This window comes from Nuphar pumila, chromosome 13, assembly GCF_984573655.1.
Source record: "Nuphar pumila chromosome 13, dmNupPumi1.hap1.1, whole genome shotgun sequence".
Classification (NCBI taxonomy): domain Eukaryota; kingdom Viridiplantae; phylum Streptophyta; class Magnoliopsida; order Nymphaeales; family Nymphaeaceae; genus Nuphar; species Nuphar pumila.
In genome coordinates, this window is record NC_143261.1 from 20,811,713 (window position 1) to 20,825,415 (window position 13,703).

Sequence of the window (13,703 nt, forward strand, 5' to 3'; positions counted from 1 at the left end):
GATATGCATATCTAAAAATGCTGTTTGAGAATAACAATGAATAGTTAAGTAAAAACAAAAAGCAAAGCACCAAGAGCTAGCTCTAAACCAGTTTCTTTGCTGCCTTGTTCAACTAAACAGGTTGTTTATGTGCTAGTGATATCCATAAAAAAATAATTGGGAAGAACATACTACTCAATTGGGAAAGCTTAACAACACATAAAGGAGCACACATATAGAGACAAATGGTTATCTATATGTTGTGATCTAACAACGTATAAATCTTTACTAAATCAAGAGTCTGCTAAAAAGTCACGCACAAAGACAAATATGTGTTTTGCAATGAAAAGTAAAAAGGTATCTCCATAAACAACTGAAAATAAAAGCACATTTTTGGGGGATAACTCAACAATGGCATACAACATTAACAAGTTAAAAGGGCTAATGTTTGCTACCTTCGCAACGTTTTATTTTTTTTAAGTCTTTTGTAATTCCAATGTGTACGTAAGAATTTGCAAGAGTTGAAGAATCAATGGCTTATAGTTTACCAATTTTTTTAACGCTCATAAAATCACATTTTTACGTATAAAAAAACTATTCAAGAGTCAATCCATACTATTTTGACCATATTGAACACATTGATGAAGTTAGATTTGATCAAAACAACCTCTCACTATAAGTTTCAACTAGGAGGTTCCTTACCCACGAGAGTACCAAATACTTTCTCAAGTTAAAAAACTCATTTTACATTATTCTTATCTTCCCATCTACGAAAGCACCTCGAGTTGTCATTAGTGTCAAATCCTAGTTATCTTAGCAACCAATTGCACTAGCTCTCCTTCAATTCAAAGCAACTGTTTCTCGAAAGCAGATCGTGTTTTTTCTTTGCAAAAAATTGACAACAAAGATTCAATTATCATCCCAATCCATTACATACAATCAGAAATCAAAGAAAATATCACGTTTACATGTTAAAAATAACATGCTTTCTTCGATGTTTTGATCAAATGCATGTGGCATAGCATGGTTTGCCCCCTTGTTAAGTCTTGAATGTTGTGCTAAATGTTTATTAGTGCATGCATAGTGACAAATAACAAATCTGCTCCACTCATCCCCAAAGTCATCCTTATCTTTTTTGAAAGAAAACATATTTCATTGAATTGGCAAAAGATTTGACCTTACAATTTCAATTAGGGGACTAGATGTCGCCCTAAAGCCAATATAGAAAAATCATCCTTATCTTCATACCCTTTCTTGGGATTTCATTGATGCAAGTTGTTTTGATCAAATGGGACTCCGTGAATGTGATCTACGACATTCATTTAGTGAAGATGGACATTTAAATCACTGAAATCAGACTTGTGTGCAATATTTTTTGGTGATTCAAAAAATCAACAATTGACAAAACACAAATTTTAATTTGTGATTTAAAAATCATATTTTTCATCTATAAAAATATGATTCTTATTAAATTGACCATGTTAAATCCATCTTTAGGATCAGATTTGTACAAAACAACTTGCATTATAAGATCTAAGAAGGGTGTAAAGATGGGGATGAGTGGAACCGAACTTGACAAAAAACGTTTTTTTTTTTGCAATAGTGTAAGAAATTGGCTGTCCGATATTTTCCTACAAAATAAAAACTTATTTATGGCACAGACAAACTAAAGCTAGTTCTTAGGGCATTAGGTTGGTTAGTCCAGAGCCAGCTTGCGCTTTCTCAGATATGGCCTAGCATACAGGCACACGCCATTTTCTGGCCGATACAACACATGACACTTATGGATTTTTTTTTTTTTGGATAATCCAAGGGAACCCCCCCCCCCCCCAAGACTGCGCATTGGCTGACCTCTGGTTGGTAAAACCCTTGAGGTCGCCCCTGCCCACCAGGGAGTACGCCCAGCTTTGACCTTGCGGCAAGGGATGCCACCCGTGGTTTTCGAACTTGTGATGTCCTCTCAACGAAGTTGCCCCTACCAGATGAGTGAAGCCCTTGTGGGCACTTATGGATACTATTTTTTTTTAATATTATTAATAATATTTCAATACTAAATACATTTTTGTATATTAAAATATAAAACCATATTTTTAACCAATTAAATGATTAAAAAAATATGTGTCCTACGTTTGAAAATAAAAAATAAAATGTTCGCATCTCAAACTCGCATTGAGTTACAGTTCCTGTCCTTGTTATTGTGATATAAGCTATATCATCATCAAATTATTTAGACTTTAACATCCTCTGATTGCATGGTCAATTCTTAATGTATTCATATTATATGCAGCGTCATTGCATGGTGAGCATGCTGCATGCAGTAACCTGCTTGACAGCCACCCATTTTGGCACTTATTGAGATGGGTGTGGTGTCCATCTCGAGAAATGTTGAGATGGATGGTAATCAGCAGCGGAGCTAAGCATGCAGCGGCGCTGCATAAAAAATGACCTCATTCTTAATTTCTGTCTGGGGCATTTGGAAGTCACACTTTCAAATTAGGTATGTAAACATGCCATACTCAGTAAGGATCTATGAATTACTGAATCCAACCTAATCAGATTCAATTTCAGATTGTAAGTCGAATCCAGAACTACAATACCAAATCTTAATCTGATTAGTTGATCAGATACATCTAAAATGTAATTGGGTCAGATTCAGATTTGGATTAAAAAGTCTGGAAGATGCCTGCTTTACAGAATCTACCTAATTGGATTCAGGTTCAGTCAGAACATCTGGCCCAAATCCAATCTGTTATCGCTATTCGAAATCAACTATGACAGCAGTTGGTGTTGAGTCCATTTAGTTGAACTTGATTTACTCATTAATAGTTCAGTGGTGATGTCGCACTGAACATGACATAGTTACCAGTTGGCTAATATCAGTGGCATGATTTCCACCAATATCGTGTTCATGTTTGTTTGCAATTCAATGGTTTGGCCATCATCGCATGAATAAAGCTTGCTCGTGTTTATATTGTTTAGAGAGAGAGAGAGAGTGTTGATCAACTCATTTTACCATATGAAACAAAAAATGATCGCCTTCCAGAAAAGTTCAAATAACTTACTACAGTTGGAAGCAGAAATTAGCTCAAAAGTACAAGAGGCCACCTAGTTAAACTTGCAATAACAGAAAAGATACATTAGTAGTTCAATGTACACCCCAGAAAGTTCATCACATCCTGAATCTTCCCAAATGTTGAAGTAAATTTGATACCAAATGTGACAAACAGTGTTAATCCAGTATACACTTATTTGGTAAAAAAGATCATGCCTTAAGTCGCTTTGGAAGTGAAATGCCCATGAGTAACGACAGCTTATGGAACGTGTATTCACCAACTCGCCCTGTTAAAACCAGCCAAGGAATAATTCCAACCTGCATCCATTTCAACCGAACAAATCAATTAAATAATTCATCTGACATCAGATACTTCTTCAAATTTTGACCCCAAGGGGTTCACCCAGATGGTCTTGGGCTCGTGGATAGGAAGGTTTCCCCCTACCCCAAGTTCAAGCCTTCGTGTGGGTGCCCCCTTCTACAAGGCAAAGCAGGAGGTGCCCTGGGGTTCAAGGTGTTCCTCCGAGACAACAATCAAAGGTACAGCAGGCTAAGACCAGCATGGCCAGGTCTCCTATTCTGCATGCTGTTACTCTGTATAATAATAATAATGATAATAAAAAGAAGCTTGTTCAAAATTTAAAGCTAATGGCACCTGGATAACATTGCCAGTTGAAAATTTACTATCCCTACAGAAGAGTAACCTGCCTGGGATGAAGAGAGAGAGAGTATCATTTAGCTGGGATGAAAAAAGAAAAAGATATATAGAGATGATCATTTAGCTATTAAAAATAGAGATATTATTACAACTGCATTATCCAATGACTTTATCAACCATAAGATGCTTCATAATGACGAGCACTTCTACGTCACAAAAGATCAACCTGACTGCAGAATTAACAAAATTCAAGCTGCTTCTCAAGGTGGCCACCACATGATCATTGAACTTGTGCACATAATTGCACCCAGAAAAACATAGTAAATCAGGCAAAAATATGAAACCATAATCTTGAAGTTGCAGATGTGTGACTTAAAACACTTTACCATAATGATGGACAGAGATAGCAGGAAAGGATAAGATTCTTGGGTAACATAGTATTTTTGCTCTAGATAGGAAAAGATAGAGAAATAGCAGTAATTAAACTTATCTTATTTGGATGGGACAGGCTGTGATGTTGATTTTGATTTCATAAGGAGAAAATCTTACAGGGATAAAACATAAACTGATCTTTGTTTCTTTTTTTACTTTGTACTTTAATTTTTCATTGCACTTTCTTCTCTTTCCTTTGAAGGAATTTGCTTCTATTCCTGTTCTTTTTTGTCTTTCTCTTTCAAGATACACTGCTGTTTCTCCAATTGTTGGATGGAGTGGTTGAGATACTAGAAGGAAGAATAGGAGGCAAGTTTTTTTACAATAAAGCATCTATCTTACAACCAGAAGACTTTCTATGGACAATATCTCTTGCTCTTGACAAGTTGCATTGAGTTGATGTTCATAGATACCAGTGAGATAGTCGTGGTGAAGTAATCAAGAAAGCAAGTTGACATACTTTATTTCTGGCCATACACACAATAAATATGAATAGGATATTTATAACTCCATAGCCAAACAATAGCATGCTTATCCACTAGGCACGAGAACATCCATTTAGTCATGAAAGCTATACTCATTTTAGATAAATGGAGAAAAAGAACAGGTGAACAAAGTGATCAACTGGAGAAAATCACATAAGGATGCTTTTGCAGAGTTTTATAATGGTCTCCACTATGCATTAAAGGTTACGAACCATTAGTTGACACCATATCTTATAACATGCTCGAGGTTACAGAATATACAAAAGGAAAAAGCAATAAATGCTTGGTTCATGATAAAAACAAATACACACTAATCTGGGCAGCTCCATATGTTAGGAGTGTCCCAGTCATATCAACCTTTATCGGAAGCCAGCTTGTGTCTGGACCCAAGCTTATATTATGAATACAATAGCATAAAGACTGGTTAGAGCAAAAGCAGATACTGAGAATCCCTTGTACACCTGGTTTTCTTTCTGGTTTTCAATATGAGCATATAGGACAAGATTTTGGATGGCATATGAAGCTATAAATGTGCCATGAATCTTTTTATGTTGGATAAAGCAATCCAGAAGAGGAAAACCGTGCAACTTGGTAAATTGAACTTTATTTATTTACTTTGCAATTCATTTAGTAACTGTATTGTTAAAATAGCTAATATGAACATTCTTACAGTTTACGCCAATCATTGATAAATGTCATTTAGAAGTTTTCTGAATCTTCAAAAGCTAGCTATTGTGATTTCAGGATTCACTTGTAATGAATCTAGTTGTGAACACAGTTTAGCGCATTAGAAGGGGTAGCTACATTTAATTTTTTGGGGCCAGCCCAAGGGAATTTCTGTTAATGCTTGTCATTTGTATTGCCTTTCATCTTTTTTATGATTTAAAAAGTCATTATTTTTATGTATCATTACAAAGTAGATTCTCATTTATATTTTAGCTCAAACTAAAGGGTTCTATTTCGAGGTCATTACCAAAGCAACTTAAAGGAATTCCACCATCTGGCTAATATTGGGCATAAGACATTGACCTCATGTCCTTGCATTGCATTGCATACTTCATGAATTAGTCTCATCGCCATGGATAATTCAGTTGGTGGAATCTTGATAGTAAATCCATGGCAGGATTATGTGCAGAAAAATGCATTTACGAAGAAGGAAAAAGAATCTTGATTTCCAATCCAAGCACTAAAACTAATGGCATATGTTGCTTATATAACTGTTATAGTAGTTTGCCAGCAAATCACCTCAAGGACATCAAACACTAGCACTAATAATAACTGTCAAATAGTGTGGATTTGGGTTATGTTCCCATACACAAGGCAGCCAACAATATGGTCACTAAAAGCATTAACAAAATATCCCAATATCACCATTCAAGCTGAGAGGCGAGGCATTAGAAGTCATGCAAGTTAGTAAGTACAAGTCTAAAACAGGCAAATCCAGGCTGAAGCTCTAAAATAGTGCAACTCTTTAAGGATCTAAAATCTCAATGGAACCATAATGTAGGTTCAAAGCTCTGCTGCAGTTTTATGCATCAAGCAATTCCTAAGGAGAGTTCTACAGCTAAGGAAGGTTTATCAGCCAAGGTTTCTAAGGGTGACGTGACTATGGGAAGTCCACCTCAGCCTAAGGACTCTCCTAATGAGAGCCAGATTCTTGTAAATCCAGAAAATATTGCCTCTAAGAGCCCACACATGCAATAAATCATACAAAAACTAAATAAAATAAAGCTAACTGGTTATTGTAAGCATTCATCCTTTAAGAAAAGATAGTGCATCATCCAAACAATTAGCTTCAGATCTAAAAAAGAATTACCAAAAGGTTGAAAAAGTTGACCGGGAATGACTGCAACAGGTGTGCTCCAGAACCACCAAGCCACTCCAAGATATGTTATAGTCTACATGGAACAAAACCATGAGAATTGGATATTTACTTAGGGAAAGGCATTATAACAGAAAATAACAGCATATATTCATACTTTCACAATTTTCATATGCCACAAATAAAAAACTGGTGACCATCCGTTCTCCTTCGCATGTGATTCCTGGACTGCCATAAACAAATCAATATTCAAATTAAATTATAAAATGCAAAATGAACTAAGAACTTTAGGGAAATAGAACATATAAACACAAGAGGAATGATGAAATTAATTCAGCCATGAATAGTGACAACTGGCAAGTTCAAACACACACTGTGCAAGTTCCTTCTCCTTCGCTGCTGCAATCCTTCTAAGTTTTGCAGCCTGAGCAAATGTTGATGGCCTGCAACCACAAAACTTTATCATGTATAGGCATTTCTAGATTTTCAATAGTTCAATGTCTTCACAAGACACCACAAAAACGTTCACTAATCCTTGTTAAAAGAGAGAGAGAGAGAAGGAAATAACAAGAGTTGACAATTAGGGTGTCTAGGGAAAATCATCCTAAGCATAACTCCATAACTTTCTATCAAAATTAACTTGTAAAGGGTAATATGATAATAATCCCTACTGATCAGAAGAATGACCAGCAGTTAAATAATATGACACAACAAAAAGTTCTTAAACCTGTAGTTCACAAATCTCCATTTTCACATTAACAACTTTGCACCAAATTGTCCATGGGTTAATGCCGTGGGTAGTTTCAACTTGACATACAAATGTCTTTTTAAAGAGGACTTTGGAAGATATGACTTCATGAAGATAATACATTCATTCATATCAATAAACTGTGGTTCAATCATGATATTCTATTTTCTAATAAATGAGATGCTGGGTTAACTTAGAGTTGCATTTCTCAAGTATGGCTAGATTAAGAGAGAACTAATAGCAGTGCAATTTTTTTTCAACTGGTAATACACTACAGTTATTGCAGAACAATATCAATTATATGATATATAAATGATGTGCAGCAAAAAACTATAAATCCATATGCCGTTACTGCAGCCATATGTTCATACTTTGCTTCCATGCTTGAGCATATAATAGTATGTGATAGGAATAGACATCGTTTATATAATTGCATGCTTGTAAAAATGGACATGTTTAAGTAATTTTTTTTAAAGCTCTAACATTTTGCATTTTACATAATCCAATGGCTAAACATTTACAGTCTGAGCTATGTCACACTCCATACATAGTCTGAAAAGTTATGAAAAGAAACTTTAATGTAACCTATCCAATATATTCCTATGATTAGATCCTTTGATGTTAAAAGTATTCTTGGAAGTGACACGTGATAGTGAAATCCAGCCATGATGAGAACTGTACAGATGTGGAAGGAATCTGTAGCAAGAGACACACATATTGGTACCCAATTTCTGTGCAAATTAAGCAACAATTTATCCATAGCCACCCGGTTTTTTATTCCAGTCAAACCCATGACCCTCAAACTGCTACCAAGTCATGAGTCTCCAAGCTTTAGGGCTGCACACAAGCCCAGCTGAGCAGGGCTTAGCAATAAGCCGGGCAGACCCATATTTTGGATGTGCTATATATATATATATATATTGATGCGGTGGCGATGGTCGGCTGCAACGTATCTGTTGGCTGGATGAGGAAACGTGACTCTCACGTTCAGCAATGGGCAGAAATAAGAGAAACAGTCACCCAAAATGATGGTGACTGTGTCGAACCTCCTTTTTATTGAAATAGAGAACTTCAATGAACGAATAACAATGTAAACTATGAATGAAAAGAGCAAACAATGCAAAGGAATGAGACAAAAGGTCAAGAAAGTAAAAAAAATGCTGGAACGAAAAGGCTGCTGCCAAGGAATCAATCTTCTCTGCCTTCGTAAAACCCTAGGAGAGGGTTTTAAATATTCAGCTGGCGGATCCGGGTCTCGGGTCCAGTCATGGACCCGAGACGAGATCCGGTCTTCTTCTTGATGGATCTGGATCTGGGTCATGGGTCTTGAGGTAGGGTCTGGGTCCATCCTGCCCTGCATCATTCTCCCCAGGTGGGAAAGAAGTTGGTTCTGACGACTTGTTGTCTCCACAGTAAGCATATAGATCAAACACATTAGATGTAGGAGAAAGGTGCCAAGTTTCGGATAGCCCAAGGAGGGAAGATCGGTCAACTAGGCCCGCTAGCCGGGGCAACCCGGTCTCCTTGGTGGGAAGGAGAACTATCCTATGACCCTGAAAGACAAATGAGTACGTATTCCTACGGCCATCATGGATGGTCTTACGGTCAAACTGCTAGGGACGTCCCAATAGGATGTGACACGCACTCATGGGCGCCACGTCACACCACACTTCATCGTGGTAATGCTCCCCCATAGAGAACCGAACTAGACAACGCAGGGTGATTGGCACCTCGTTGCCTTTCTTGAACCATGCCATTTTATAAGGTTGGGACAATTTTTCTGTTTTTAGGTTCAAGGTTGACACGACACTCTCGGACACCATATTCTCGCACGCTCCAGTATCAATGATAACATCACATGCACGCCCCTCACAGTTATACCGAGTTCTAAAAATATTATTTCGCAACCATTTTATGGGGGTCGACTCTCGGGATGTGGTCAACACATGACGAATGGTTAACAAATTTTCGATGCTGCCATCGAACTCTATGACTTTCACCTCGTCATTCCCCTCAACAAGCGACTCACCCTCGCTCTCACTATCGGACGCAGACTCAACAATGCCCTCTGCTAGATGAGTGTTCTTATTCATGGTGGTACACTTGGATGCAATATGACCTAACTCTTGACACCTAAAACAACGAACAATGGACTCATTGGGCTTACCCTTGGATCTGGTGTGGTACGCAAGTCCAGACTGATCGGGTTTGCTAGGGTCGACTCCTTGGGCGGACTTTGAGTCTTCTTTCCTAGGGGAGCTCGCTCCCCTGATTGGAAAACTCGACTTGGGTTGACTGGACTGATCACTACGGGATGTCCTATGTTCCTGCCTCCTTTTCAGTTTCTCCTCTACATTCATAGCATAACTACTTGCCTGATCCAGTGACTCGACTGTGATACAACTGAAGTCGTTAGAAATAGCAGGACGGAGACCAGAAATATACCTCGTGACCTGCTGGCGGGCGGTCTCCTCGATCTGCACTCGTAGGAAAAGACGATGGAACTCTGCAGTGTAATCCGCCACAGTATTGGTGCATTGACGCAGGGTCAGGTACTCCTTGTAGGCTCTCTCGGTGTGATCTAACGACACAAACTTAGACTGCATCAACCGCTGCATCTCTTCCCAAGTTTGTACACGCTCTAATCCCTGTCGGTCCCTCGACCGCTGCATCTCAACCCACCATGTATGTGTTAGGCCTCTCAACCAAGTAGAGGCTAGGGAGACACAACGATGCTCGGCGACATCGTGGTAGTCGAAGAAGAATTGGACGACATATGACCAATCAAAGAACTGCTCTGCATTGAACCGACCTGCAAACTCTGGAAGCTCTAACTTCACCCCATACGTGGAGGGGCGCTCTGGTGCTCTCTGCTGACGGGCCTCCACCATGCCTGCAGGGTATTCATCCCAAAAAGTATCGTCCCACACTGCTCTATCATCGCGGTTCTGCTCGCCTGACTGCTGGCGTTGTGCTACTCCAATGACGTGTGGGGGGCGCTCAAGTCGCGCCGGTCCCTGCTGAATCTGCCTCGGTCTGGCTGGCCCATGGGCGGGAGCCATCTGTGTCCGACGTTGGGGTACCGGTATGACAGGTGGTCCTGTGATAGGCGGAACGGTTGGTCGGATCTCGAGCTCTAGGTGGGTAGAAATTGGATAGTATGGGTTTGGGTTATAGGTCGGGTTAGGATAATGGTATTGGGTAGGGTAGGGTATTGGGTTTTGGATCTGGGGTGGGTTACCGGGTTAGTTCTGGTTCGGGTATCTGGTTGGGTTGGTATTGGACTGAGATGATTCGCCCGACTGGATATGGATCGGGCCTAATCCTAGACTATTCGTCGGACCCAAATTTGAATAGGTTGGATCGGAGATCGAGTTGTGGGGGGTAAAAGGCTTGGTTTGAACTCGATCCACGATCCCTACAATTATGGGTCTGGTTTTGACCCGGCTCAACATCAAACTGGAGCTCCGTCCGGGTCCGATATAGGTTTGGGTCGGTATGGGGGTCCCATTTGGGGTTCGAAAATAACGGGTTGGGCCGGATTCTTAGTAAACTGCAATCCAAACCCAACTGGGTAGGCTAGATATGGGTTTGCAGGACCCATACCCGCCACCGGGAACCCAAAGGGTGGTCCCTGGAAATCGGGTATGGGTCCGATCCTAGTGGGATCTCGATCGGACCCTGCTGGAGCAGGTCTGGTCCATAGGGGTTCAGTCCCCTTGGTCTGCAAATGTGCTGCAACAGCGCCCCCGCGCACAGGTGCTGGGAAAACTGACAGACCCACCCCAGTCTGGGCTGAGGTGGGTGTGTTTGCAGCTTGACTCGGCATCAGGTTCGGCCCACGCAGACCGTGCCCGATTGGCAGCCCCTGCTGCGTGGGTCGTTGCCCTACTTGCGCACCCACGTTGCTGATGGGCAGGCTTTGGGGTAACGGCTTGCCGACGTCCCTACATAACTCCTTCCCTATATCACCAGATGGCACGACTAACGGGAAGTGTTGTTGGGTCACAGGCACAGATTTGACAGGGACGACACCAACCTGCTGAGTAGACGCTGAGGGTGGTACTGCTGGTGAATCAATCGCTGCAACTCGACTCTCCACCCCATCCAATCGTCGTGATATACTTGCCACGTCCCGGCTGACTCGCAATACGCTTTCATGCATCTTCGTCATCATTTCCATCATCCGTAGTATTAGGTCCGTGTTGCCGACATCCTCCTGCTCGATCTCTGTCACCGGATCGCCCCTCACCTCCGAACTCATCTTGCTGTCGGGGAGAAAAGGCGTTGGCTTTGATACCAACTGATGCAGTGGCGATGGTCGGCTGCAACGTATCTGCTGGCTGGATGAGGAAACGTGACTCTCACGTTCAGCAATTGGCAGAAATAAGAGAAACAGTCACCCAAAATGATGGTGACTGTGTTGAACCTCCTTTTTATTGAAATAGAGAACTTCAATGAACGAATAACAATGTAAACTATGAATGAAAAGAGCAAACAATGCAAAGGAATGAGACAAAAGCTCAAGAAAGTAAAAAAAATGCTGGAACGAAAAGGTTGCTGCCAAGGAATCAATCTTCTCTGCCTTCGTAAAACCCTAGGAGAGGGTTTTAAATATTCAGCTGGCGGATCCGGGTCTCGGGTCCAGTCATGGACCCGAGACAAGATCCGGGTCTTCTTCTTGATGGATCTGGATCCGGGTCACGGGTCTTGGGGTAGGGTCTGGGTCCATCCTGCCCTGCATCATATATATATATATATATATATATATATATATATATAGTCACTAAAATATGAGAACTACCGTATGAATTGGGAATTTCCAACACTTTTGCAAATCCAACCATGTAAATGTGTTCGGCATGGTGAATTTGCTAGGAATCAACTCTTGGATCGTGTATTTTTGATGAAAAAATATGATTTTTGGATGCTTGAATATTTACGAAGATTATGAGCTGTTGATTTTATACAAGTTCAAGAAGATAGGGAAACCACTATGAAAGAAGAGAAGAATAGGAGGAGAGAATCCTCAAAACTTCATTAGCTAGCAAAATTGATAAAGATACATCTTAAAGGGGGACGCCCCTCATGGTTATACTACAAAACAAAAACTCTACCTACCAGCCAAAATACAAGAATACTCCTCATAAACAATATTATGTACAAGAATATAGGAGGGTAGCACAAAGTATACAATTACAAATATGATAGTCATATTACACTTCTCAACACTCCCCCTCAAACTTGAGGTGATGCTAACTAAATCATCCCAAGTTTGGAAAGAAATTGTTGAAAGTGTGTAGGAGCCAAACTTTTGGACAACATATCTGCAACTTGATCCTTTAAGCTCACATGCTCTAAAGAAATAACACCATCTTCATAAGTCTCCCTTATAAAGTGACAATCAATCACAATATGCTTGGTTCTTTCGTGATTCAAGTTTTTTGACAATATGAATTGCACTCATGTTATTACAATACAAGAGAGTACCTCCACAAACTTTCACTCCAAATTCTTTAAGAAGTCAACTTATCCAAATGATTTCTATAGTAACCTATGCCATGACTCTGTATTCTGCTTTAGCAGTAGATAAAGCAGCATATTGCTTCTTGCTCTTCCAAGATATTAGGAAACTACCAAGAAAAACACAGAAACTGGTTGTTGAAAGATGATCCTTAGTTGACCCACCAAAATCTGAATCACAAAATGCTCTGACATCTGTAGAGAATGAAGCTGAAAAGAACATGCCAAAGTGTATATCATATTATTCTGAGCACAACTGCTAGATGAACTAAGGTGGGCGCACTCATAAATTGACTAACTGTGTGCATTGCGTATATAATGTCAAGTCTAGTGATAGATAAGTATATTAAATTGCCCATAAGTTGCTTGTAGAATACATGCTCATCAAGTTTTTCAACATCTGAGACTCGCAACATGACATTTGCTTCCATATGAGTAGCCACTCACCTACAATCATCTGCAAGTCTATCCTTCATCACTAGATCCAGTGTTGTAAGTATCGTACGATATGATATGATACGTATCATTACTTTTAGTTTTTGCAATACAATACACATTCGTATTGCTATACGAGTATGTATCATACATGTATTGAGTGTATCGTATGATACACCTTCGACAGACTTTAAAAAGGCCGAAAGTTACTTTTTCATTTTGTGTTTTAAATACCTTTTGAAGGCCGACTTCTCCATTTGTCTAGAGACCATTAGAAGTACATTTCTGCCATTTTTTCATCCAAAGAAGTGGGCTAAGGTAAAAAAAAAGTGCATTTTCACCATTTTTATTGAGGTAAAAAATCTTTATTACGAGTAAAATTACAAAGCTACTCTCCAAAAAAAAAATGCCTTAGGCCATGAAAATTAAAGATTTATATCAAGGTAGAAATCAAACTCCACACTCCTCCAACAAAGATGGCATAAGATGATCCAGCATGGCAATGGGGCACTCAAGTAATGAGTGAAAACCGATTGAAAATCGAGTGCAACTATTGCCATAATATTTTG

The 13,703-nt window shown here is 39.7% G+C and overlaps 1 protein-coding gene across 1 annotated transcript in view; it reads right to left on the reverse strand.

Annotated features, from left to right (window-relative positions):
• Positions 1-3,062: 3,062 nt before the first annotated feature.
• Positions 3,063-13,703, reverse strand: part of LOC149818038 (protein GET1-like) — a 29,654-nt gene continuing 19,013 nt past the window's right edge. Inside the window, exons 3-7 of the mRNA XM_089984493.1 lie at positions 6,801-6,871; positions 6,586-6,656; positions 6,423-6,504; positions 3,687-3,739; positions 3,063-3,349 (exon numbers count right to left, since the gene is read on the reverse strand). Of these exons, the coding sequence (XP_089840619.1) occupies positions 3,242-3,349; positions 3,687-3,739; positions 6,423-6,504; positions 6,586-6,656; positions 6,801-6,871 (385 nt within the window). The 3' untranslated portion in view covers positions 3,063-3,241. The remainder of the gene's footprint in view (positions 3,350-3,686; positions 3,740-6,422; positions 6,505-6,585; positions 6,657-6,800; positions 6,872-13,703) is intronic.